The sequence below is a fragment of the Falco rusticolus genome, chromosome 2 (genome assembly GCF_015220075.1).
Source record: "Falco rusticolus isolate bFalRus1 chromosome 2, bFalRus1.pri, whole genome shotgun sequence".
Lineage (NCBI taxonomy): Eukaryota > Metazoa > Chordata > Aves > Falconiformes > Falconidae > Falco > Falco rusticolus.
The window spans coordinates 32,113,095-32,137,707 of record NC_051188.1 but is presented as its reverse complement, the minus strand read 5'-3'; the positions used below and the strand labels follow the sequence as shown (position 1 = coordinate 32,137,707).

The 24,613-nt window shown below is 41.2% G+C and overlaps 1 protein-coding gene across 1 annotated transcript; it reads right to left on the bottom strand.

The window, feature by feature from the left end:
- Window positions 1–395: 395 nt before the first annotated feature.
- NUFIP1 (nuclear FMR1 interacting protein 1) lies at window positions 396–24,598 on the bottom strand. The gene is made up of 10 exons (XM_037375889.1): window positions 24,272–24,598; window positions 23,942–24,030; window positions 22,691–22,795; window positions 22,016–22,078; window positions 21,609–21,685; window positions 14,292–14,384; window positions 10,160–10,422; window positions 6,131–6,259; window positions 4,149–4,381; window positions 396–835 (listed from the first exon to the last, which is right to left on the bottom strand). The coding sequence occupies exons 1-10, from the start codon at window positions 24,495–24,497 to the stop codon at window positions 497–499; spliced, it is 1,617 nt and encodes a 538-aa protein (XP_037231786.1). The 5' UTR covers window positions 24,498–24,598; the 3' UTR covers window positions 396–496.
- Between the last annotated feature and the right edge of the window lie 15 nt (window positions 24,599–24,613).

Genomic DNA, 24,613 nt, shown 5'->3' with positions numbered 1-24,613 from the left:
TTTCATACTAGATGTATTACACTTGTATTAGCTATATTGTATTAGTAACAGCTGTGGAAAAAAATGTTAACTGAATCGTCATTTCAAGAGTACACCGAAACACTTTTGGATGCTCAGATACATGGCAGACCATGATTTCACACAAGGAAGACCCATCCTACCGCAAGACTACCTGGCTCTGGTGATGGACTGACACACATTTCACAATGAGGTAAAACAGAGCTCTGAAGCTCAAAAGCAACAATCTGCACCTACTCTAGGGAAGGTCATACTCTGTGCCACTGCTGCCTTTCTGCCATGGAGAAATGCAATTACTCAACACAGATGCTGTTTTCACAAGGAAACTGCCACTTCAGACAGACCCGATCAGAAAAGTGGTTTCAGGGCTCTCAGGATGTACTTAAATGATTATTTTATTTTGCTTTTTGAAAGACACCAGTATGAGTCAGGCAGAAGATGTTAGCCTGTGCTTTATTGTCCACAACAGACATCCATTCTACACTGCATCTTCACACTGAATTGATGGGGTTTCCCATGTGTCCTCATCTGCCACATGAACAATCTGTGAAGTCTGATCCATGGGCACTTTCTCACCCTGGGCTATTAATAATGTATCATCTTCTCCTCCTGCTAACTGAAGGTCAGAGCTACAAGAATGATTAGATTCATCAAGTTTGTCCATCAAAGACTCTGTTGTGGTTGTAGTGGACTGTTCAGTCTCTGATTCAGCTTGTGGTTCTGTTTTACAATGAAGTCCAAACATGTTGTTCTGGATGAGGTATCGAACACACTGTAAAATCACATTCCTTTCATGTCGGATGTCCTGGGCCAGTAACTGGAAAGAAAGAAAAGAAGTTGACGCACATTTGCTTCTGGCTTTGTAGCTGATACAAGCCTAGCAAGATGTATGGCTCTACTCAGTGATTTTGAACATCTCTAAAATTAAGTATTGATTTGGCACTCTCACACAAGTCCTGGACACAGAGCAGGAGACTGCCTTACCAGACACAACACAGGAAAGCCATATATTCCCACCTTTCGTGCCTTTCCACTGACTGACCAGGACTCTGGCAGAGCCAGCAAGCATGTTTGACAGCACTACTATGCAGCTTGCTGAGCTGGGTGATCCAAGGGCTCATTCCCCTCCCTCACACCAGCTTGGGCTAATCAGACCCCTTACTATATCAGTTCATCTCACCAGCCAGGAGAAAATGAACCTGACAATTAGCAGCAAGCAGTCAGGTGTTCTGGGATTTTTTTTATTGTTTGTTCAGGCATTTTTTTTCAGGGGCACACATGTCAAAACCTGACTAGTGTCAGCAAAAGGCCCAGCATAGCAGAGAAGAGGTGGGAGGAGGCAGCAGGGAGGGAGTTGCCCTCCTGGGCAGCAGCAGGCTGCTAGAGCAGCGCAGGCTGGTGGCCAACCACCACATCTAGTGATAGAGGTTCACATTAGTCATGATTCACTATGGTACTGGCACATGACTATCACTGAAAAGGATGAAAAGTACGTGCCCAAAGTGCACGTTCCAGCACCGCTCACTCAGTGCCAATAACACACTAAGGCAGGTAGAACAAGCCAACAAATCTGATGGTACCTTTGGATTAAGCTTTCAGTCTCAGTTTGCTCAGGTGATGGAGAATGTCACTGAACATACTGGAATATTAGGAATTTCCTCCCCAGTTACCTGACTGTAGACCCACGAGATAATGTTCTCATATCACAAATAGTAGGCCATGCATGCCAGTACATCAGGATAGCAAGTCTATTAACATCTCTTACACTTTCCAGGTTATACTGCATCTGTAATTTAATATCCTATGCATTTTTAATTAGAAAATCCCTATGAGTAAAAGATAAATACAAGGAAAGGGCATGTTTCATATCAGGTACCAGATTGCAGATTTAAATAGCAATAAATGGTTTGGGCTATAATCCACCAACATAAGTCTAGTAGCTTAAAGTGCTGGAGGCCTCCCTCATCTCCTTTAACCTCACTGAAGTTCATTTTGGTATTTTAAAATAAGAAAAAAATTAAAGAAAAGAAATCAGCCAGAAGACTAAAGGACCTTTTGTCATTGAGTGTCAGCAGAATCTAGTACTCTGAACAAACAAGTTTAAAGCAAGTAGCTAATCTGTAACCATCTGATCATTTGCGGGAGATCTGTATTACACATTGCAGAAGATCTAGCTAAATTTGGCTTGTAATGTCACAAATAAGCTTTCTTGGTTTTGTTCTAAGTTTCAACAGTGGTTTAATCAGCCACTTTAAAGTGCATGTTTCTCTTTAGACTAGTTACTAAGAGATGTTACAAGCACCTGACACCCAGAACAGGCCTTCAGAAACCTCCCATCTGAATTAAGAGGTGCATGTTAGGGCAGATGGAACAGCACAGTGATGTTCTCTCTTTGCCGGACTGACAGAAACTGCTTAATTCCCAAATGGCCAAATAAAGGCACAGATGGGATGCCCCATCACCCTATCGAGACTGTATCATTGCATTGTATCTTTTAATGCAGGGATGGATCTCAGTGGAGTGATGCTACACAAGCTTTTTATTTTGTCAGCATACAAAATGAATAAACACACATTACTGTTTTTGCATGGCTACAATAAACACGTTTTAGTAGTGCCCAAGCTTACTGCCAAATGACTGCCAATAGACGTCTGCTGCTATTCTCTTACCTCCCTTTTCATATTATTTTTTTACAGCACCATTTCACTGACACAACATCCTTTTCTTAGCAGTTCTACTTCCTCGCTTTTTGGATAAATTCTCAACAGTGACTCCTCACTGTAAAATTTCAGCCTTGCTTCCTTGAAGTTTTATATGCTGACCATTTGCAACAGTGGAAGCCTACCTGTGAATCTCAGGCACTCCCCCCGCAATTCACAGCTACAGTACATGCCCTTTAACAACAGTTTTGAGCACTATTAAAGGCAAAAAAACCCACCAAAATGCTATTTTGAAAATGGACTATACTGGCAAGCTACAATTCAGGCTTCCAATATTCTGTCAGCTTCTCTTGGCATGTGGGACTTCATCGAACTTTCTTCAAAGCAGTGAGGACTCTGGATCACCAACAGCTTTGAAGAGCAAGAGATAGACAACTGCATGCTTAGGGAGCTACACAAAGGGCAAATACTTCCTTTTCAGTCACTAGGAGCTTTAATTCTTGGCAGCAACAGTACTACATGCTAAAAGGACTATCAAGGGATTTCTCCTACATCTGCAGCTTGGGATATGCTTTATCAGGTACCTCTTGCCTAAACGTCCTGTGTCGTTTCAGAGCCCTGATGTCAGTGGCACGCTGCTTTCTGCTGTGTTCCGCCCACAGCAAGTCTTCCCTTGATGGAGGAGCTCTTCGCTGGCTATTTACAGAACCACAAGGGTAATCTACCTATCCAATAATCTTTTGAACACTAAATGCAATAAAAGCTTCGAAGTTTTGTTTACACTAAAGCAAGTCACCAAGCCTCCAAATAAGATGCTTTGCACTGCTATTCAGAACAGACTTATAACACCTTGGACTCACCCCTACAACCCTCTTCTTGCTCCTGTAAGACACCAACCTGCTCTTCAAGGTACCCGTGCTATCACTTCCTCAGATTGAGTTAAACATGTCTACAAAGAAGAAACACACATACCCCTACAGATTGCAGCTCAACACCACTCCACAGTTCAAGGCACCAGCAGCCTTATCAACAAGATCTCTTTGCATCTGAAAAACTTGTGTGCTCCTCAATCAGAGGAAGGCAGCTGAATAGCAAAGCTGAAAGCTAAGGAAGATCAGAGTAAGGCCGATGGGATCACACACAAACAAAAACCTAATTGATACTACCACAGGGAGCAGAGAGGAAGGAATAAAGGTTCTGTCATTTGTGCAGCTCATTTTAGGCACACGATTAAGTTGTCACCTCTTGCTCACTTTATGAGCTTGACATCAGTCACTACCTGAATGCACCCCAGGGTATTTCTATTTGTTTATTTAAGCCATCTACACCTTCTCTGAGTGAAATGCTCGCTGGCTATTTTTAAGACAGGACCTTTGCTAACAGACTGCTCTAACCTCCCACAGCAAAGAGAACCACTCACAAACAGTGCTAATCCTGCACAAGAGGCATTGTTTTAGTACTAAGACTTACCATTTCCAGAAGAGTTGGACGGCGCTTTGGAAGGAGAGGTAATGTTTTCTTGCCCCAGTTATCAGGCCTTCTGGGGCGACGTGCATTTGAATTCGAGCTTCTTAACATTGTGCCTGCATATTCTGAGCGTTTCTGATTCCAGTTTCGACTCCAAGTAACAGAAGTAGTTTGCGGTGTATTTCTGAGCGCAGCCTGGTTTTTCTCAGCTTTTGTTGCAGTCTTGACAGAGATTTCTTAAAGAAAAAGAACACACTTTCATCTCAAACTTAAAAGCTTCTTTAACGTGCTTGTATCTCCATGCACTGGCAGTTTGTTAGTACTATTCTTGCTCACATAACCTGATGTGAAGATGTTCAAGGTTTACTTAGAGGAAGGGTGGGTTTTGTTTGGTTTGAGTTTGGGGCTTCTTTTAAAATAATAATCTCTAAACATTCACAGAAAGGAAAACAAGATATTTAAATTCTGCAATACAAAAAAGTAGAAGTAGTACGAGCTGAACAAGATTTTTTAAACTGCAGCCTTGTTATCACTTAGCAAGTACATTGCTTCCACTTCACAATATAGTTTGCTGCAAATTTGGCTGCTGAGAAAATCATGATGCAGTTAGGGCAGAGGATGCCCAAGTTCAATCCCCTGCCTGCCAGATGCTCTCTGTAACTTTGGGTAGGCTACCTAAGGCAAGTAAGCCATAGTAACTACCTGCAAAAACAAGAAGTAGCAGCAGTTCTCTACCATACACTGATGGATACACTCAGAGAAGCACAAAATCTACGCACTAGAGAGTTCAAGCCTTACTTCAACACCCAGCAGCTTTGTGGAAAAAGCCCTTAAAGACATGGAAATTAGGGTGAGCATAACAGCTTTTTCCTGGCACTATTCAAACATGATTTGAAGCAAGGCTGCTTCCCGCACCCCCCCACGCCCACCCCCCCCCAACTAAAGGAAAAAAGGCTTGGGAAACTCAATGACACACACCCTAACCAAAGACATTTTATATCCCCCACTTCAACCCAGGGCATGCTGCTGAGAAAAGGCAAAGATGGGGGGAAAAACTCCACCCAGTCTTTCAGGAAAGTCTGTTTGAGGCTTTCTAAAGTATGCTGTAGAACTGGGGCAGTGGGGGAGGGAGAAGGCATTAGTGTGACAGGTCAAGTGGACAAGGCCATCCCCATGCAGCAACTGCCTCCACAAATGCAGTGTTCTGTCCAGGTGCTTCTCTGAGACTGGGAGCTATCACCATACTGGTAACAAGTAATGGCTCACCCAGTAACCCCAGCTAACGCTCAAAACTAGGAGGGAGGAATGGGGAAACAAGAGGAGCAGAACAACAGCATACCCTTTTACACGTCCTAGCCTGTCTTTATGCATAGCTTACAGCAGTACTAGCATACACTGTCACGGAAAGCAAACTGGAAAGAATGTGTACATGGACTGCAAAAACATCCCCGTGCATAACTAACAAGCTTGTCTGTTTACTTGTATAAGCGTAAAAATCAGCAGGTACCAGGCAGCTCTGAATTACAGCAGTGGCAGAGAGGCCAGAAATCAAAAGGCATCTCCACAGCCAAGAGTTTCAAAGATAAAGCCACTGAACTACTGGTTACTTTAACATCTTTGCTAAATGTAAGCCACAGCTTACATGCTATATTTTCTTCTGCAACACCTTTGATTTCTTTTACATTTTTTCCTCAAGAAATTGTAAGTACTGCATAGGTTCTGACCGATAGCCTGCAGCTTTCAGCAGCTGGGAACGCAGCTGTAAAGAGCTACTGCTCTCACAAATGCTGTATTTATAAATACACAGGGATGGGACAACGGGGTGAGAGAGGGCAGAGAGGAGATACAGGAGAGGTTAAGTCCCCAGCCCTCCCCAAAGAAGGGTAATTTGCCATCAGGTTTTATCATTACTTGCAGTCCACACCAGTGCAGTGATGCAGGGTAGAAGGGGAGGGGAGAAGGGCAGAGGATGCGCTTCTACACACCTTCAGGCTCACTGTCAGATGCGCTGCCGTAGTTGGCCGACAATGAACTCAGGGCAGAGGTGACCTGCTTGGGAACAACAGTCAATCCCAGCCTCCTGTCTTCAGCTGCTGCTTCATCCTTGTCGGACTCTACAGGGAAAGAAAAGGCAAGAGGAATTTTTTTCCCCAATACTCCTACAACAACAGCCAGCTGCCCATCCCATCACTACAGAAACCCAACACCAGGCACCGTTTGTTGCTCAGCACCATGAACTGACAGGAAAACCCCACATTTGCCTACCCTCTAGAGGCATTCAGCTGCAAGGTTGTCTCACCGCTGGTTTGCAGTCCTGCCAGCAAAGCTACAGAAGCAAAAAGTTTCCTGAACAACAGCTTGGGCTTTCTGGTTCTTTCTTCACATACCAAACATAATTATAGGTTTTATTATCAAGTGTAGGTAAAGAGAGAGAGAGAGGATTTCATAACACGTTTTGAAGTCTTGCTGGATGTAGTCCTGCGGAGGCAGGGGGTGGGGGAGAAGTATTCAAAAGCTGGTAAGGGAGGTGGAGGGAAAGAGAATTAGGCTCATTCAAAGTGAGAATTGAAGAGCAAAGAAATTTTTTGATATTAAAGTTGTAAGGGACATTGAGAACCAAGGCTTCAAATTAGAAGATTGGTTTTCAGCAGTACTTCAGACTGTCCGATACTTAAATCCCTGCTGAGCATTATGAACATGCCTAAGTAAGCAAGATATTACAGTCTCAAACTACCCCAAAAGAGAATACTGGGAAGATAGGAGCCAAGTGGACCAAAAATGCGGAAATTGAGGCTAGTAGGAAAAAAGAGCCCTACCAGAGAAAGATTCCTTGAAAATAAACATGCAAAAACTGTGATGGCTTTAGTTTGAAACAAATCTATATGCACTAAAATCCTGGACTCAAGTGAACAGTGCTAGAGTTAGCAGGAAAACTAGGAAATGCTTTCCAGCAATACACCTGCACACAAGTTTCATACATATATACACATACATACGAACTCCTCACTACTAGTAACATTCTGAGAAACCAGCCTGTTGAGACTTCTAGAAAAAGACCAGTTGCAATCTTATTTTCACAAAAAGAGTTGGGCCCTCTTATTCCCTGTCTGTCTAAGCCTGCCCCATAGGAAAGCTGCCTCCTTAAGAAGATTTTACCAAAATAAACACTTTTGAGATCTTTTATTTTGAAATCACAAACGTTTCTCTATTCTCTTCTAAATAGCATTAGCAATTGGCAATTTGATTCACTGGCACTCATGCTGAGTAAAACAGTTTAGAAAACTACAGAGATATTTACCTAAATACCTGCCTCTTTTTACTTTGAGGTCTTTTTGAGAAAGGTTGACTCTTGCTCATTTACTAAATCATGCCAATTTGCAATTACATTGGAAGCTTATGCTAAACACAGTGCACTTTCCTCATGGAGAACACACAGCACTTGCATATACTTTAACAATGATAAAACCAGCATTTACTTCAAATTATTTTGATTCATTGCTGCTTTTTTCTATCTCATGCAAAATGCTGAGTGCATATTGTAGTTGGGTGCCTTTTTTTTTATTTTCTTCAAAACTTAAAGAATTACTTTTAAATTGCTTTTCAGGAAATTGGAAGAACACATTTACTGGAATACATTTTCTCTATGACGGTAACATGTGGAGAAAGTGTTATGCACTACTGAATACAACCAACTTTCTAGTTAGTAGATCCCTCAAAATTTTACACCTGGCAGGCTCATCACCTTACCTCATTTCTGCTTATCATCTCCCATTCAATTTCTTAGCTTTGAAGGAACTAGCCACTAAACAAAACTGAAGTGAATGCATTATGCAAAAATATATTCCCTCTAGAGAAAGGGCTGCTGCTGTTAGAAAGGTTTAAATATCCAACAAAATGTATCTGTACAGTAAAATCACAGACTTCCGTTGTAGGATTTTTTAAATAATTCTACTTAGTTACGTTGTGTTTGTTATGACTATATTTCTCAATAGTATAAAAAACCAGCAACTGGCTTTAATAATATGTAATAAGCAAGTACTACATTCCTTTTCCATCTATTATAACAGAAGTTACTAGCTGTACTTTGGTATAATTAGACTTCTTATCATGAAGTAGAACATAAGCACTTGCAGGAAAATAGAGTTATATTTAAGTATACTCAAGTTTCTCAACATGCAGAGATTAGTGGAATAAACAAATTGCATAGGGATACTGGGTTCTTGTTCCCACTAATTGAAGATTACGTTTTCAAGCGGAAAAACCCAGCATCAGACATCTTTCCAGGGGATGCATTCTAGCCTTGCTACTAAAAATAGCTAGAGTATAAGTCAGCTTACATGCCATATACTAAGAGTACTGCAACACTGCTGACTATAAGTAGTTATATCTGGAGATTTTATATTGCTGCCAGCATGTGGAAACAAGACATGCTCACCAAAAAAACCTAAGCAGCGATACTTCAGAAAACACACACATATGGAGAGTATCAAAAGTAATAATACAGAAAAAAAACAGAATGAGAAGAAAAATACTGACATTTTACGTAATTCACTTAACTCATACAAGGAAATGTATTTGTTTTCACATTTTAAATACTGTTATTTTCAAAACCACAATGGGTAATTTAACAGTTTTTCAAAAAATAACTTGATTGTTGATGTACTTAATTCTTCTTCTGGCTTTATAAAGATTTTCTTATTTCACACAGTTTAGCAACCTAAGATGGTACACGTTCTTTAGATTACTGTACAGTACTTACATCAGAACATGTAATGCTGCACACAAACTTTATGGAAGCACTTCCAAAATCCTGACTTGTAAGCAAAAGCTATTTCTTCTCCTCTCCTTCATAATGTTACTACAGCATCACTTCCCTATGTAACAAAGGGCTTTCCTTGTGCTGCCTCTCCCAGCTGTTTTGCACAAAAAAGCATTCCTAGGCAGGAGATTACAGGTAAAATAAGATTATTATGGCAAAGTACTTGTTAAAGATAAATTGAGGTGCTCCATTAGGAGCCCAGAAACCCTCTTTGATTAGTTACATAATACCGATTTAAAACTAGTAACATATTTCAAAACATACAAAGCTAAGAAAACTAAGTATCCAGAGTAGTTATTTTTCAAATCCAAGACACACATCCTGTCTCCCAGCATCTTCTCCCATTCATATAAACATTTTCTGATGACAAGAGAATAAAATTTAATGCTTCCTAATTCTCAGAGAAAAAGACAGACATAAAAGTAGTCTGCTAGATTTTCCCTGTGTTTATAATACAATTAACATGGCTTGCAAGCAAGTTTATGTAGAAGTGCTTAACGCTGGTAGTATCTTAAACGTTCTTGTGTCAGCCTTTCTAATCAGAATTTTTCTTCAGCTTCTTTCCAAAACTTATCTCAGCCAAGTGCACATGTGGACACGAATTCAGTAAGACACATACATGTATCTCTAAGTCCTCTAGACTACTGAGATATTTTCCTCCATAACAGGCCAAGTCTACCAGGACAGAAGCTCCCCAAAATGCATTTACCCCATTTTAGATAAAGCACTGACCAACTCTTTTACAATAATTACACCAGGAATTTCCTTCAAAGACCATGTCCTGAATCGGGATATGTTTCAGTAGAAATTTCCATTTAAAAGGAAGTTTTAAGTGCAAGTTTTAGGCACAGGGATGTTGGACTACATTCAAAGCTCATAACCCTGTTGGCCCTGGCACTATTCTAGCCGCAATACAGCAATCCTGAGCATTTTTGTTAGTAACAATGAGGAAATAAGCGTGACAACAGGCTTCCCAGTATTCTTCTCCAAGAATACTGTAAAGCTTTGAATCAATCTTCTGTTAAGAGAGTTTCCCCATTTTAAACGTACACAGTTAGCCCTCTTTCAATCAAGGACAAAGTTTACACGGTTTTGGAAATCCCCAGCTCTCCCCAGAAGTTCCTAGTTACACAAAATATCTGTAATCACTTCAGTAGTACTACTAAAAATAATTCTCCAAGTTCCTTCATCTTACCAACATCACTGTTTGCCAGAAAACTCAGAGGATCTGTGTCCTTCACATCGGGCTGAGCTGCTGAAGCATGCTGGTTTTCATGTTCCTTTTCACACATGCTGTTTTCTGGTCCATTGGCTTCATTTTGAGTTCTATGTACATTATGATCACCATCATTTTTTCTAAATTTCTTCCAGAACGGGTGCCTTTGTCTTCTCCTTTGCCTTCCTCGCTGCCCAAACTTCTCTTCATTTTCTGGAGGTTTCCACATCCCCTTCATTTTGCTGGAGAATAGAAACACAAAGCTCATACAAGTGACAAGCTATGAGAATAAAATCAACTGATGTAACCAAATCGCTCAGGCCCACATTTAAGGTTCAGTGACACAGCATGATGCCAGGACTTACTCCAGCTCAGCTAACATGTGGTGACAGACCAGACAGGCAGTCACAGCTCATCTCATTGGCAGTGCAATGTGACAAAGCTGGAACATAAATGAAGAGTTTGAAGTTCATTACTTTTATTTTTTAAAAAGGCAAAGGGCACACAGGCTAAGCAAGCTCCTTGATCTACAGTGTGAGGACACTGTTTTCATTTCACATTATGAAGTTAACAAATATTCTCTTCACTTAAGCAATTAGGTCATTCAAAACAGGAGGAACATGGAATTCAAAGAGAAGCACCTACAATAAACATACTTCCACTGCTTAAGTCTCCTTTTTCCAGTTACAGCTCAGAGAAGGATCTTGCTGCACTAAATCCATTCAGCCACCTGACACCATCAGTCGCAATGACTGCCTGCTTTTGCCTCCAACTAACATGCCATTCATATCTTTCACTCCAATGGAAAAGGAATAAAAAACTTCTGATCAGGACAATGGATTTTTAAAAACCTGAAACAAAACAACAAGTTCTAAACGAGGGGAACAGCACAGCATGCTGGTTCCATAATCTTCCAGGTTACCCTATAACCACAAAACATGTTTATAGGAAGGTACCTGGAGAGCTTAAACTCTTGTCAAAGTCTACATAGAGAAGAATAGGTACGACCTAGAAAAAAAAAGCAAGTAATGAAGGGACAGCCTAAGCTTTCTGAAAATACTTCTTTTCAAGCAACAGAAACTTAATTCAGCAGAACAAGACAACCACAAAAGACACAGAAGATCTACTGTCCTGGATGAGCCCCACGGTTTGTTCTGCCCAGTACTCTCCCTCAGCCTCATCTACATACATGGCAGAGGTCCTGCTACCCCTAGTCAACCATATAATGCCATACTGGGACAAGAGCTTCTTCCTGAAACTTCTTCCTGGGTCTAGTCATGCATATGCAAGCAATCTCAGGTGTATTTCTAACCTGGTACCTTGTCACTGATAAGCAGCCAGTGAAACAGGCGAGGAAAGGAAAAAAAAGCACAAAAGCAGGGTAAATGGTCACCCTTCTTCTCACCTGCTTTTCCATGGTGTACCACACAGAGACCCTCTCTGACTAGAGATGCTCCCAAGACACTGATGGTTTTGCATCTCGTGCTGCAGGATGCAGTGTGAATGTCTGGCACACTTGAAATCTTGCAGCAAGGTATTAATAATTTGTGAAAAAGGATCTCTTTCAGTTTGCCTTCATTCTGGTGTCTAAAATAGTCATTTGGTACCTCCATCCTTCCCAAGTTACAAGAACCAGCGTATAACTGCAATCTATTCACCTCTTCCCACCTGTGTAATTCTTCTAGACCGCCATCATGCAGCCCTTCCAAGCCACACACTTTGCTTGTACAGAAACGTTCCCATTACCAATAGATCTCTCTTCTGATCCTTTCTAGCCTAATTAGGTCCTTCCTGAGAGAACAGCACCTGCAATAGCATTTAAAATGGCTTTATATCACAACAAAGGATATTTCATTCCATTCTCCAGTCATTTCATGACTGCGTCTAACACTGGTCACTCAGCCAGGATAGTGCCATCCACCAGTGCTCCTGTGGCACACAAGGCAAGCCACCACTTTCATGAGCATCAGTCTCTCACCCACAAAAGAGGACTAATATTAGCTCCCATAATTCAATTCCATCGAGCACAGAATTGCATTTCTGAAATTGTACAACTGGGCTCAAAATTTAGGGTATTGTTGTATAACCTAGAAGACACTGAACAAATAAAGGCTGAATTAGAGGTGTTGTCCTTGACCAAGGGTTAAATACAACATTCCAATTTCCCCGAGGCCTCAAACACCTAAAAAGAAACCCCCAAGGTCACAAACACATCCCAACAAATGTCAGCCTGGCACCTGCCCTTCCTCTTGTGAAAGATATACTACTCTTCACTTCCCATTCAGACTGGATAGAGCACCATGCACTGTTAACTCAGCTGTTGCAAGACACCAGACAGACTACTAAGGCAGTCCTTCTGCATCTCTAATCTCACATGTGGGGACAGTGAGAATTAGCAGTTGTAAAGCACTTCAGAGAACCACAAATGGAAAGCACCGTAGAAGCGTTAAGTATCTAATCCTTTCTAAATCTTACTTAGCTATTTGCTTTAATAGTACAGCTTGCAGAGAACAAGCTGTATTCTATTTTTGCCTCACACATCAGTAAATTTGCCAGATAAGCACCAATTTGAGAATCTTTACTGTTGACATACAAAGCAGAAATGACAGCTTTTTGGAGAGTTCATCAAGCCTATAGTGCTAGCAGCTCAGGGGAGGGGGGTGGAGATTTCTAGAATCAACCAGAGTTAAAGGTCACTAAGTGAAAGCAAACAACCTATAATTTCAAGGGCTTTTTTTCCAAACAATTTTCCAGATATGAAGTTACTAGAAATGTAATAGTATGGAATTGCTGATGGACATTTAAGACTACATAATGCATCCAACTCACAGCCACAAGAGCCACCAAATAAATTGGTAGACACCAGTTGTGTTTCTGTGACAAGAAAAACTCCTCTTTGCTCATAACAATCTCCAAATACAGTATTACATGTGTGCAGCTTTAGCTTCTGTGTCTAGGTTTGGTTCCTTGGGCCCAAAGCACTTCTGAAACTTTATATCCTTAGAAGGAAGTTTTACTTCAGTCTTTTATATACCTTTCCTTTCAAAGTCACGAAAGGCAACCAGCTGGAGGGGGTAGGTAGGTGCTGGGTCTTCTGAAGCACATGCTGCACTAAAATTATACTAGCCTGACATGAATCCTGTTCTGCCCTAGTTCAACCACTTCACCATGGTGCAAGTTTTATTTTGTTTGCTGTCATCCCCTATAGAAAGGGAAAAAAAAAAAAAGAAAAAAAAGACTCAACTAATCCCAGGTAAGCTCCAGCTTCACTTCCATGCAGCAGCAAATAGATTTTAGCATGAGCCCCTTAGGACTGAGTTCACTTGTGCCTTCCAGCTCAGTTTTTCTAGTTTAGTGATATTCTAGTAGCATGGATCACAACAACATTTTTTTTAAGAAGTCCTCCCACAGGCTTTAAAGTACAGCTAATGAAGTTAGCTGGGTCCACATAACACTGACACTGAGGGGGAGAAAAAAAGAACAAAGACCATACTGGAAAGCAATTCACAATACAAGGGAGAAAAGGTAAAAATCCAAAAGGACTAAGTATTAGGCTCAGAACAAAGGTAGCAGACAGATCAAAATGATAGAGGGTAGAAGAAAAAAACAGCACTACTTAAGTTACAAAAATAAAGTTAAATCTCCCTCCCCTCTTCACTTGATTATTGATTTATCATCTGAAAGGAGAGAGTAAGACGACAAATCCACTCACAAATGCCATTTTCAGGCATTAAAGGATTAGACCACATGGATTCATTATGTTGCTTGACTTCTGTCCCCATTACTTCTTTTTCAGAGACTAAGGTTACACGGATCTAATGAATGGCCACTAGAATGTGATTCTCTCAAACAAGCCAGAGTGCAGAATTCAGCAAGAATTCACCACTCTGATTTCTAATACAATTATTGTTTAATTTAACCGAAGTGGACTATGAAGAACTGTAAACAAAAGAACATTACATCTGCAGTTTTTTCAAATGACCTGTCCTCTGTTAAAGGGTAGCTAGATCATGTGTACAGTAGAAGCAGTAAGTGCTGGGAAAACAAACTAAGAGAGGATACTTCTGAACTCATTAGCAGGAAAGTGACAAGCTTGTTTCAAAACACTTACCCAAACTGTTGGGTAGTCAGTACTTCTCCCCTTTCTTCCTTCTCTATCTGCATCGCCTTCTTCCTTTCGATGTTTGCAAATGTAGGATAATTTCTAGAAGAAAAAAAATTACTGGCTCGTAAGTGATTCACTGTTCTTTGTAAATTCCCCCTTTACCAAACCAGCATCCTCTAAATGTTAATAAATCTTTAAGATGTTTTGTGGAAGTTTAACAGACTGTTTCCTTCTTAAAAAAGTTGTTAGCGAGGAAAAGAAACCCTAGTGCACTTACGCTTACATGCTCAGATCAAATAAATAAATAAGCCTACCAAATTAGCACAATTAGATCTACAAAACTATCAAACAAGCTACAAACGAACAGTTCAGTAACACTTATGGACCTTCTGCCTACCCCTGCACATAACAGCACTATTTCGTCCTGCAATGTGACTTTTTATGGTGCGTCAATTGGACTATTTGAATTATCTCAAAAGGTACAACATGCCTTTAGCAAACCAACTGCTGAGTTCTTGGAATAGCAAAAAAAAAGCTTATAAGAACAGCTTCTGGGTGCACAAGATTTCTTTAATGTGACAGTTCAAGAAAAGCATCCAAGTTTCCTCTCGAGCAATATTCAGTACTGTGCTTGCACACTGACCTCTAGTTCAAAGTTACTGCCCCTTTTTCATTGCAGCTTCAAGAAAAATTGCTAAGTCATGCACATCAAAACAAATCTACTGTTATAACCATCTCCCAAACCATCCCTCTCTTCCATTCCCCACACCTCCCTCACCATCCCTCCCTACAGACAAACCCCATGCTGGTTCTAACATGCAAAGCCTGCTGCAAGTTACCACCAAAGCCCCAAAATGGCTACACTAGTCGCCCTGTAAACATTAGCTAGCTAAATCCCAGTGCTTTGCGATAAAGGAGGTAAATGATAAACACATGCATCCACACACACTCCAGCTTCTGGATAGAAACACAAATTATAAATATTTGATAAGTCTATTAAAATAGAGTAACAACAAACTTAGAGCAACTGCCTCCTAAATATAGGTATCAAAAAGGACACATATCTTTCTTTAAATATTTAATCTTATCACATGCATCTTCCCCAATTTACAACATGAACGTTAAATGTCACACCAATGCAATACAGCCTGACCACATACCAAGGCAAAAACATGAGAAGCATTTCCTACAATAGACACCTGAACACACTACAGAACTTTTCTCCTTTAAGAGGATTTGAACACAGGCTGTCAGTGTCGATTTTCATTGGATTTCTCCCAGAAATCCACCATACAGTTCAAGTGAGCACAGGGGTGTGATGTTTTATCTCCACTCTTTCCTGTTAGCTACATTTGTTCATCCATGTTATAACACTCCCAGCACACAGCAAGCAGGATTAAATAATTCATTGCACAAGAGCTTTGTGTTGACAAAGACCCCCGTGCTTGGCACCTGTACACAATTTTAGGATAAGGTGCCTTCCTTCACAGTAATAAGGCTCACTGGAGGAGAGCAAGCTATAGAATAAGTAGTTATGCTCAAAAAAAGCCTCAAGCTTGTGCTAGAAATTTTTATTTTAAAAAGACAAAAGGGAAGACCCTTAGTCCTAGAGCAAAGGAGTCTTCAAAGTGCTGTTGTAGTTATGCTGATTAAAGACATATTCAGACACGCTCTCACAACATGGTTTGAGACGTCACTGCCTCCCACTTTCATTCCTATGTGTTACCACTCCCTCCACTGAGCCACCATAATGGACTCCACGAACACTTTCAGTTCGATTCAACGCCAAGACAGACAGATTTCTCCTAAACCACCCTTCCAGTTGACACAGGCAGTAACTAACAGCTAAGGAGAGCTCAGGCCATAAGTCCAAGTATTGCTGCAAAAGCATATCTGAGAGCACCTGAAGTAGCTGTGGGTTTTTTTCTCCAGCTCTTCTCAAATAAATTATTCTCAAGTAAAATAGCATTTTACTCACTGCCTTTACCTTACACAGAAAACTTACCTATTTTCACAGCACACGTGCAGTGCTTCATTCACAGCGAGCAAACGAGCATCTGCTAGTTTATTTTTCCATCTAAGGGCTTGTCAGGCAGCAAGCTCTAGATGTTCACAGGTCACTAGCCTCACTACTAGGTAGACTGAGTTCACTTCTCCCCCAGGTGCTCTCCTATGCAACAACGTCTGGGCTAAGCCCAGCTGGTGTGACCTAGCCAAGCCAACCCTAGCTGTCCCTACAAAGAGCAAGTGGATGAGATAGGCGCAGACCAAAGTTACCCATCCACCCCAATGTACCAGCTCCAATGCAACTCCACAACTGGTCAGGTACCGCAGCCCCAGCACAGAGGTCTGTACGCCTCCTAGCATCAGCTAGCTCTGCCCACAGAGGCAACAAAATTCAACCGGACCCTAAGTGGAGGCAGACGTCTACAATGGTAACAGTATGGTCTTGAAATACAACTTTACGGCACACTTTGCAAACTTCACTATCTAAGGACAGCCACAAAATACTCAATAGAGGTCAAAAATCAACAAGAGGGGATTTTTTTTTTGATACAGAGAATTCTTATTCAGGAAGACAACATTTAGGAAGACTGTTTCTGGACAGAGGTGTGACAAAGCAAAAGGAAGAGCCTATACTGAATCTCTGCACATAAAAGGGTATGTGTTAGTCTGAAGAGCTGATTTGGGTTTGAATCCTTCTCAGAAGGCATGCCCTCCTCCTCCTCCCCTAACAATATGAGGTTCTTAAGACGTTACCTACAAACATCAGTGAAGCAGAAATATGCCAGCACCTAAACCCTGCAAACAACTTGTCAGAGCTTGAGTACAGACAGCTTCATCAGTCACCACAAAGGCTTTATGAGCCTACACAACTCACAGTAAGAGGGAGTTAAACCAGGATGTAATGATCTGGCACAGCAGATTTCACGGAGGGGCCAGTACTGCCCAAGAACGCAGCCCCATTTCACAGCAGCTGCAGTTTCCAACCACAGACACTTCTATAATCCATACTGGAAGTTCCTCAGTATAAATTGTCAGGTTAATAGCCTGAAAACCCATTTTTCTGGTAATAAGAGTATATTACTTACACACCAATAGGTAAAGGATACCCTAAATTTCCAGAGATGGCACTGAGCATGATCACTAACATGTGCCTTAGTGAATAGACTTTTTTTTCCAATAAATGAGTGCACTAGCAGGAGTCATACATGCTTTATAGGCCAGCATACTCCATCTTGCTCACATAAATATCAGTGAACTAGCTTTTAGCAAGAAGTGGAAAAACAGAGCTTTACCAATGTCTAACAGAAGAAAAACCTGTCTCTACAGCAGCTTACACAATAAATTTCTGAGTGAAAAGCTATACAAGTTTATCTTTATAGGAACAGCACAGTGATCAAATTGCCTCAATTTCTTGAGCTGGTCTTCATTGCATGCACACAACCAACAGCAAGGAGGACATGGATAGCCCAAAGGGAAAAAGATGGCCCAACAGAGAGCTGATAAAATCATCATTTTAGACTCCCTGGCACTTTACCAAGCATTGCATCTCTAGCGTGAATTTATCGTATGTTAGCTGAGGCAGTCTTATTGCCAATACATCCCTGCAGCTTAGAAGAAACTTTACTGTATCTATGTTCACCTTGATCTACCAACACATTCCTTCTACTTTGCTTCATTGTCTCTACTTTTACCAGGTGCTAAGAAATTACTTTCCTTATTTCAACTACTATGAATGAAACTCTGGAAAGATTCCAAGCAACTCTAAGATTATCATTATTCAACCAGAGAACCACAAATTAATTAAAAGTGGTGTGGTTGACAGTACTGGCCTTCATTCACTACATACATGTCAGCCTACGAGATGCACTGCAAGGAAATACAGCTGTCAATCCCTAACTGAACAACAAAGCCCTCAACAGATTAAAGAAGGGAGGGGAGGTGGGGGAGAATTTACAAGCGATACACAAGATCAAGAAAATCCTATGGTGTTGTATTAGGAACTAAGGAAAAGTAAATTTAACAATTCAGTTTAACACCACAGCAACCTTGCCACATTCTTTCTAATAATCTTTGCTCAAGAAGAGCTGGTTAGAAACAGATGGGCTAGCAGGACCCAGATCTCACTTGGTAAGAAGGGAACACAGCAGTACCCCATTCTGACACATTATGGAAATGTACTGTAGAAAATTCCCTTTAAGCTCATGTTTAAGAAAAAATATGCTAAGAACAGCACACTTATTTGGAAGGGAAAGACAAATCAAAACAGGAGAAGTAATTGTATCACCAGAACTGATGTCAGACTTCACAACCACCCAACTGCAAAGCATAGGGAAGCCCTGAGATCTTGGGGAACTTTATCTGTATTGCTCTTCACTTAGATTGCCTCACTCAGCAGGTTCAATGGGCCACAAACCATTAAAAAGTCTTTTAGGTAAGCACATATGCTTGTTGCAGCAATGAACAGGGCATTGTACAGAATCAGAAAGGAAAACATAATTCTGACCCAGCATATTTCATTCAGAGATGCTCACCCATTACCAGCTCTCCCCTTTCTCTTCCCTCTACATGAGTAAGGCTGCACTTTAAACACAAGCTCTTTCTAAATGACTTTAAGTGGGATACACAACTGAGCAACACAAGAGCTAATTAAGAAGAAAAATCTAGCTCTGTAAGCAATTATTTATAACGGCTGAAAGAACAAGGACAGGAATGTTAGGGATGCAGCATGGAAACACACATGCTAAATCACTGCAACCTAATTAGAAACAAACTACTAATGACCTAAAAAGATTCATTCTTAGCTCTAACTGGAGCTTCTGGAAAGAAAAAGGCTTTTTCCTGTCACCATAAACCAAAACTGCCTAATAGCTCAGACTCCCTCTGGTGTCCTTTTTTTCCTGTACAATGCAATGTTTATTGCGAGTCAACAACAAACCTTCAGTACTAAACTGATGTTTTGCTGGTGACCCAATTAAAGCTTCACAAAAGTTTCAGCTGGGTTTCTCCCACTTTTTTTTTTTTTAAAAAGGATGTTAGTACAGCTACCTTGGTGTACAAAGAGTAACAAAAGCCACCCAGGTAGTCATTCTACACTCATCCTTTATAGTTAAGATGCCCACAGAAGAACTAGGTACCGAAATAGTCCACAGCATTACTCCATCTAGTGGCCTTGGCTTAGAAGGTCCTAACCCCGTATTGCCTCTTTCGGTTGGCGATCGTGACGGCAAGACTTATTTCCATGGATTTCACTCTGCTGTAGTGAACAAAGGCTTTCAGCAATGTTGTAACACAGCCAAATTACATTCATCTGCAGAAAACCAACAATACCCACCATGAGATCCTCTAGAAACTCAGTAAAAAAAAAATCTCAGGCAGAGTATCATCCTTAATATTAACTGCAGATACAAGTTGCTTTGATTGGCTGCACCTATTTCTCAAGCAAACAGCATCTAAAACATGACTATATATTCAGTTCCTGCTTCCCTAATGTTTTACTGTACAGTAGAGCTGGTATTGACACACACACCTTAAACATGATTTCCACACTTAAACCTTAGCATCAGCCACTAGACATGAACTCTCCCAAACATCCCCCAGAGTGTATGAAAAGTTAAAACTGAGTAGGAAAGACTGCACGCAAGTATTCTTGCTTTTCCTCAGAGCTACTGTTACAAAATAAAGTGTAGGCCACCAGAAAGACAAATCTAAGGACATTTTGGGCTTTGCTAATCTTGGTAATGCTTCGTATTGTAAGTGATAAAGACATGTAAGCATCACTGTTGGGGGAAGGGGAGGACAGCAACACATAGACCGAAAGCAAATAAAAAACAAGCCTTGGAGTCATCTTTTCAATAAAAGAATAAAAGGGAAACCTGGAACCAAAACTAATCTAACACCAAACCATACCTGAACAGACCACAAGCAATTTTTTTCTGGTTAACTGGCATTTTAAACACAGGAGAAAAAATTTTGTTTCTTCATCAAGAACAGCCATTTTTAAAAAGAGAGGAGCCTACAGATTCCCTTGATTTTTAAGAAATGAACAGCAGGTGCAACAGTTGACTGCTGAGATGTGCTGACACAGTGGTAAGTCTTCCCGTTGCCTTGCTGAAACCATGTCCAAAGGAAAGGTAAAACTTGCAGGGATGAACTTACATGGGGAAGAATTTTGCTTCTCAATACAGCAAAAACTGATGGAAAGTATTAAAAAAATCTCCTACCATACATTCCACTTTTTTTACAAAGCCACTGTGTAAAAATTTGTTAAGGGAAGTCAGGTTCAAAGCAAGAACGCTTTAACATTACTTTGTGACAAAAATTTAAGTTGGATTCATCCGTAAGACTGCATTACACAACTGTGCTTATTTTAATTTAAAAAAAAAACCAAACAGATTACTTGTACATTCCCCTAGCTCTTTGCCAGTGATCTTGAAATTAAATTTGTTGCACTTCTCACACTGCATATAGGACTCTTGCTCATGGAAACAAAACCCATGTACTGATCATTCACTTGCAAAACTATATTCTAAGTCACAAACAGAAGCGAAGACAACCTACAGCATCTTTCACCTGCTGGGAAAGGGAGGATTTTAACCTGTTCAACTCAGGAAAAAGAAGTGGAAAAGGTCTATGGAAGTACAGCATGAATTTTTAAACACTTCAGTGCTGGTCAACCATAAAAAAAAGTTATACCACCTCACATCACAGAACGAAAAATAATGAGAAATACTGCTTACATGGGAACTTCACCTTGCACCCTAGGTACAATATCAGTTAAACTACCTGAGACAGCATCACTCATGGATTCTGTTCTCTTTCAGCAGAAAAGTGTCAAGCGATGCACAAAGTTCCTTAAAACTAGGAAAACTCACTGTTGAGGGTCTATTGGGACAACTTAAGCTGTAGAAATTAGCACACATTGGGATGTGTTAAGATTACAGTCAGTATAATAGTTCCAGGTTTCTTAGCTATTAAAAAAAATCACCAAGCACACACAGTTTTGTGACCTAAAATACCTCAGCAATCAGACTAAAAGGAATCAAGTCATTCAACTAAGCTGTGGTACCAAACCAAATGTGTGGGAAAGCTACTTCTTTCTCAGTTGATATCTTGCCTTCTACTATAATAAAGCAAATGATTATAGTCTCTGCAGCTCGCACTCTCCTGGCTCATTCTGACACAGGCCACTCATGCAGGAGTTCTGTGGAGTCAAAGGAGCAGCCGTGGCAAGTATATGCTGCTGCTGCCTTTCAGCTGTCATCTAATGATCACACTGGGAAAATATAGTACAACAAATTCATAGGTCACAAGTCTTACCTTTTTCTTTCTTCTCTCCATCTAGCAATCTCTTCTGGACTATCTAATTTTATTCTTTTAGCACCAGGTGCATGTGCCTAAAGAAAAAGTATTCATAGGTGTTTAAAAGGGGAAGGAAATAACCCATAAGGAAAAACAAAAAAAGCATAATTCTGTCAACTGTAGTAGTATCACACCGTTTCATCTCCAAAAGAGGTGAGACTGTACACAGCGATAACAAAATGAATCCATTAAGAAAAAGTCATAGCATTCAACATCTTTTCATCCACAATATTGTCTTACAACAGATCCTACTCAGAAGCAATACGTTTTCCTTTCAGGATGAAAGCAAGCCTCTGAAGAATGAGAAAAGGGGACTAAAGTAAAGATTGCGTAGACTTGTATCTTGGGCCTGGGGAGATACCTACATTCTTCCAGTGTATCTGAACTATCTTCTCATGTGCGCTGAAACTGCAACCTTCTTCTGTGCACTGCAAGATAAGGAAGTGAACTTAAGACACACCAGATCATGCAATTATAAACAAGTATTCAAGCACACTTCAAATAAAGTTGGTACCAGACACCTGTACAGTTAGTTATACAGCACTTCTAAGCTACCCAGTTTCAAAACAAATGTGATTGTCAAAACAGTAAGAAGGGATAATGTACTTCTAAACTTAATCTTGTTTCAGCATAATCAGTGAAGCTAATGTATCCGATAATTGGAGATAAAGTGAAGTTAACCTAAAAGAAAGATTTACAAGACTCTCCAATTTCAAATTTTGATACTTCTTTGCAATAAAGGAGTGGATTTTTGAAATATGTTTTTCACACAAAAATTTTACATGCTATACTGTCAATAAAGTAGTTCCTACCACTTTGTAATACATCAGGAGAAAAAAAGATTACTTCAACAATAAAACCAAACATACAACTAAGACCTCCCCTACACAGAGCATTCAGAAAAAAAACCCTATGAACACTTTCTGTAGCTCTGGAATCTCTTTGCCAAGTCTTCCATTCAAAAAGTGACTACAGCTAACTACTTATCAGGCAGAAAGTTAAAAATCAAAGTGTAAATAAAACAAGCTAAATTCATCAACCTGTTTGTGTTGTGAAACATGCTCATCATACTTCTCCTGGTTTTTATAGCCACGGTCACAGGTATCACAATAATGAGAGAAAATAGGCTCTTTTTTCTTTTTGGTCTGAAAGAAAAACAAGAAATCATCTCAGGGCTGCAGTAACAAGATTACTAGATATTTTTAATTAAGTGTGAAACACATGAATAAGTATTTATGTTAATAAAACCGTCAATTAAAACAGGCTTCAAAGATAAGCTAACATAACATGGAAGTGAAGTTCAAATCCCTTACCTTCCAAACAAAGCGCCCTGCACTCAACTCTTTCCACTACCACCTTTTCCTCAATTATCGCTTCTGCAAACACACCAGGCTGGCACAGATTTATTGAGGGCTAGGAAGTGAGTTAGGCTACAGCCTTGGGTATCTTCCCTACAAAGTCAGACCACGCCTGTTCTCACATCACATGTAAGAGCTCATAGGGTAGCAGAGATCCTTCCTTTTCCCACTACACACATCAGGGTGATCTGGCTGTCTGGCCCTGATAATATATAAGAGCACTAATCTAATTTAGGCACTCAGGCATCACCACAGCAAGGGCTTTTCTAAAGTAAACCTGTATTAGGATTTGGTTGAAGTGTATCTTTCTTTCAGCAGGCACAAGATTTGCAGACTGATTGTCATCCATCTGCTCTCTTGCAAGGGCAGTCACATTAGACAAGAGTATGGAGTCTCTGCGGTACCATGGGGCAAATCTCACACACCTGCTACCACCACAGAATGACAAAAAGGTTTGGATTGGAAGGGACCTTTAAAGATCATCTAGTCCCAACCCCCTGCAATGGTCAGGGCCGCCTGTCACTAGACTAAGTTACTCAAAGCTCCACCCAACCTGGCCTTGAACGCTTCCAGGGATGGGGCATCCACAGCTTCTCTGGGCAACCTGTGCTAGTGTCTTGCCACCTGTACCGTAATACGTTTCTTATCTCCAAACTAAATCTACCTTCTTTTAGTTTAAAACCATTACTCCTTATACTATCACTACAGGTAACCTGCTAAGAAGCTTGTTCCCGTCTTTCTTTCGGTGCTCTTTAAGCACTCAAAGGCTGCAATAAGGTCTCCCCAGAGCTCTCTTCTCCAGGCTGAATGCCAGCTCTCTCAGCTTTTCCTCACAGCAGAAAGGTTCCGGTACTATGACCATTTTTGTGGCACTCCTCTGGGCCCAATCTAATACATCCATGTCTTTCTTGCACTGGGGACTCCAGTTCATACCTTTGGCTTGTTATTTTCTTCTGGAAGATGTTTAGTAAACCCAGGAGCTTGCTTGCCTTGCCATTTCTGGGAGAAATTACCATTTCCACCTTTGGAAAAAAAAAAAAAAAAAAAAGAGCCAGTCACACATGCAGCCGGTACAACACCCCCTGCTACCTCGGTGGGCCCACCAGAGACGAGACGGGCCTGCACGACCAGCACGAACATGCCTGGAAGGAGGGAGAGTCCCCCACCCACCCTCCAAGGCTTAGGGAAAGCTCCAGGGTCCGTGCCGTTAAGGGATGGGAAGGAGCCCACGGGCCCGAGAGACGCCCGCCCCACACCCCTCACCAGCGTGCGGGCCCTGCGGCGGCTCCCCGTAGGCCGGCGGGTTCCAGGCAGCGGGTGGCGCGCAGCTGCCGGGCTGCGGGTAGCTCTCGGCGGGCTGCGGGTAGCTGCCAGGCGGCGGGTAGGGCCCGGCGGGCGTCCAGAAGCCGGGCTCCCAGAGGGGCGGCGGGCAGAAGAAGGGCGGGGGGAGCCCCGGCGGGGGCGGCGGGTACCAGGCGAAAGGATTCATGTCGGGCCCGGACGCAGCCCCCACTCCGCGACCCGCTTCCACCACCACGTGGGGCCGCACCGGCAGCCGCTACGAAAAGACGTCACTTCCAGGCCTGAGCCACTCGCCTAGCGATT

Bases quoted from the DNA above. Each gene is read 5' to 3' on its own strand.
- NUFIP1 (XM_037375889.1), bottom strand. From the start codon at position 24,497: ATGAATCCTTTCGCCTGGTACCCGCCGCCCCCGCCGGGGCTCCCCCCG. The intron at 14,385-21,608 runs GTAAGACTTGTG...TTTTTCTTCTAG, and splicing joins TGGAGAGAAGAAAGAAAAAG to AAATTATCCTACATTTGCAA. The intron at 4,382-6,130 runs GTGTGTAGAAGC...TTTTTCTTTAAG, and splicing joins ATCTGACAGTGAGCCTGAAG to AAATCTCTGTCAAGACTGCA.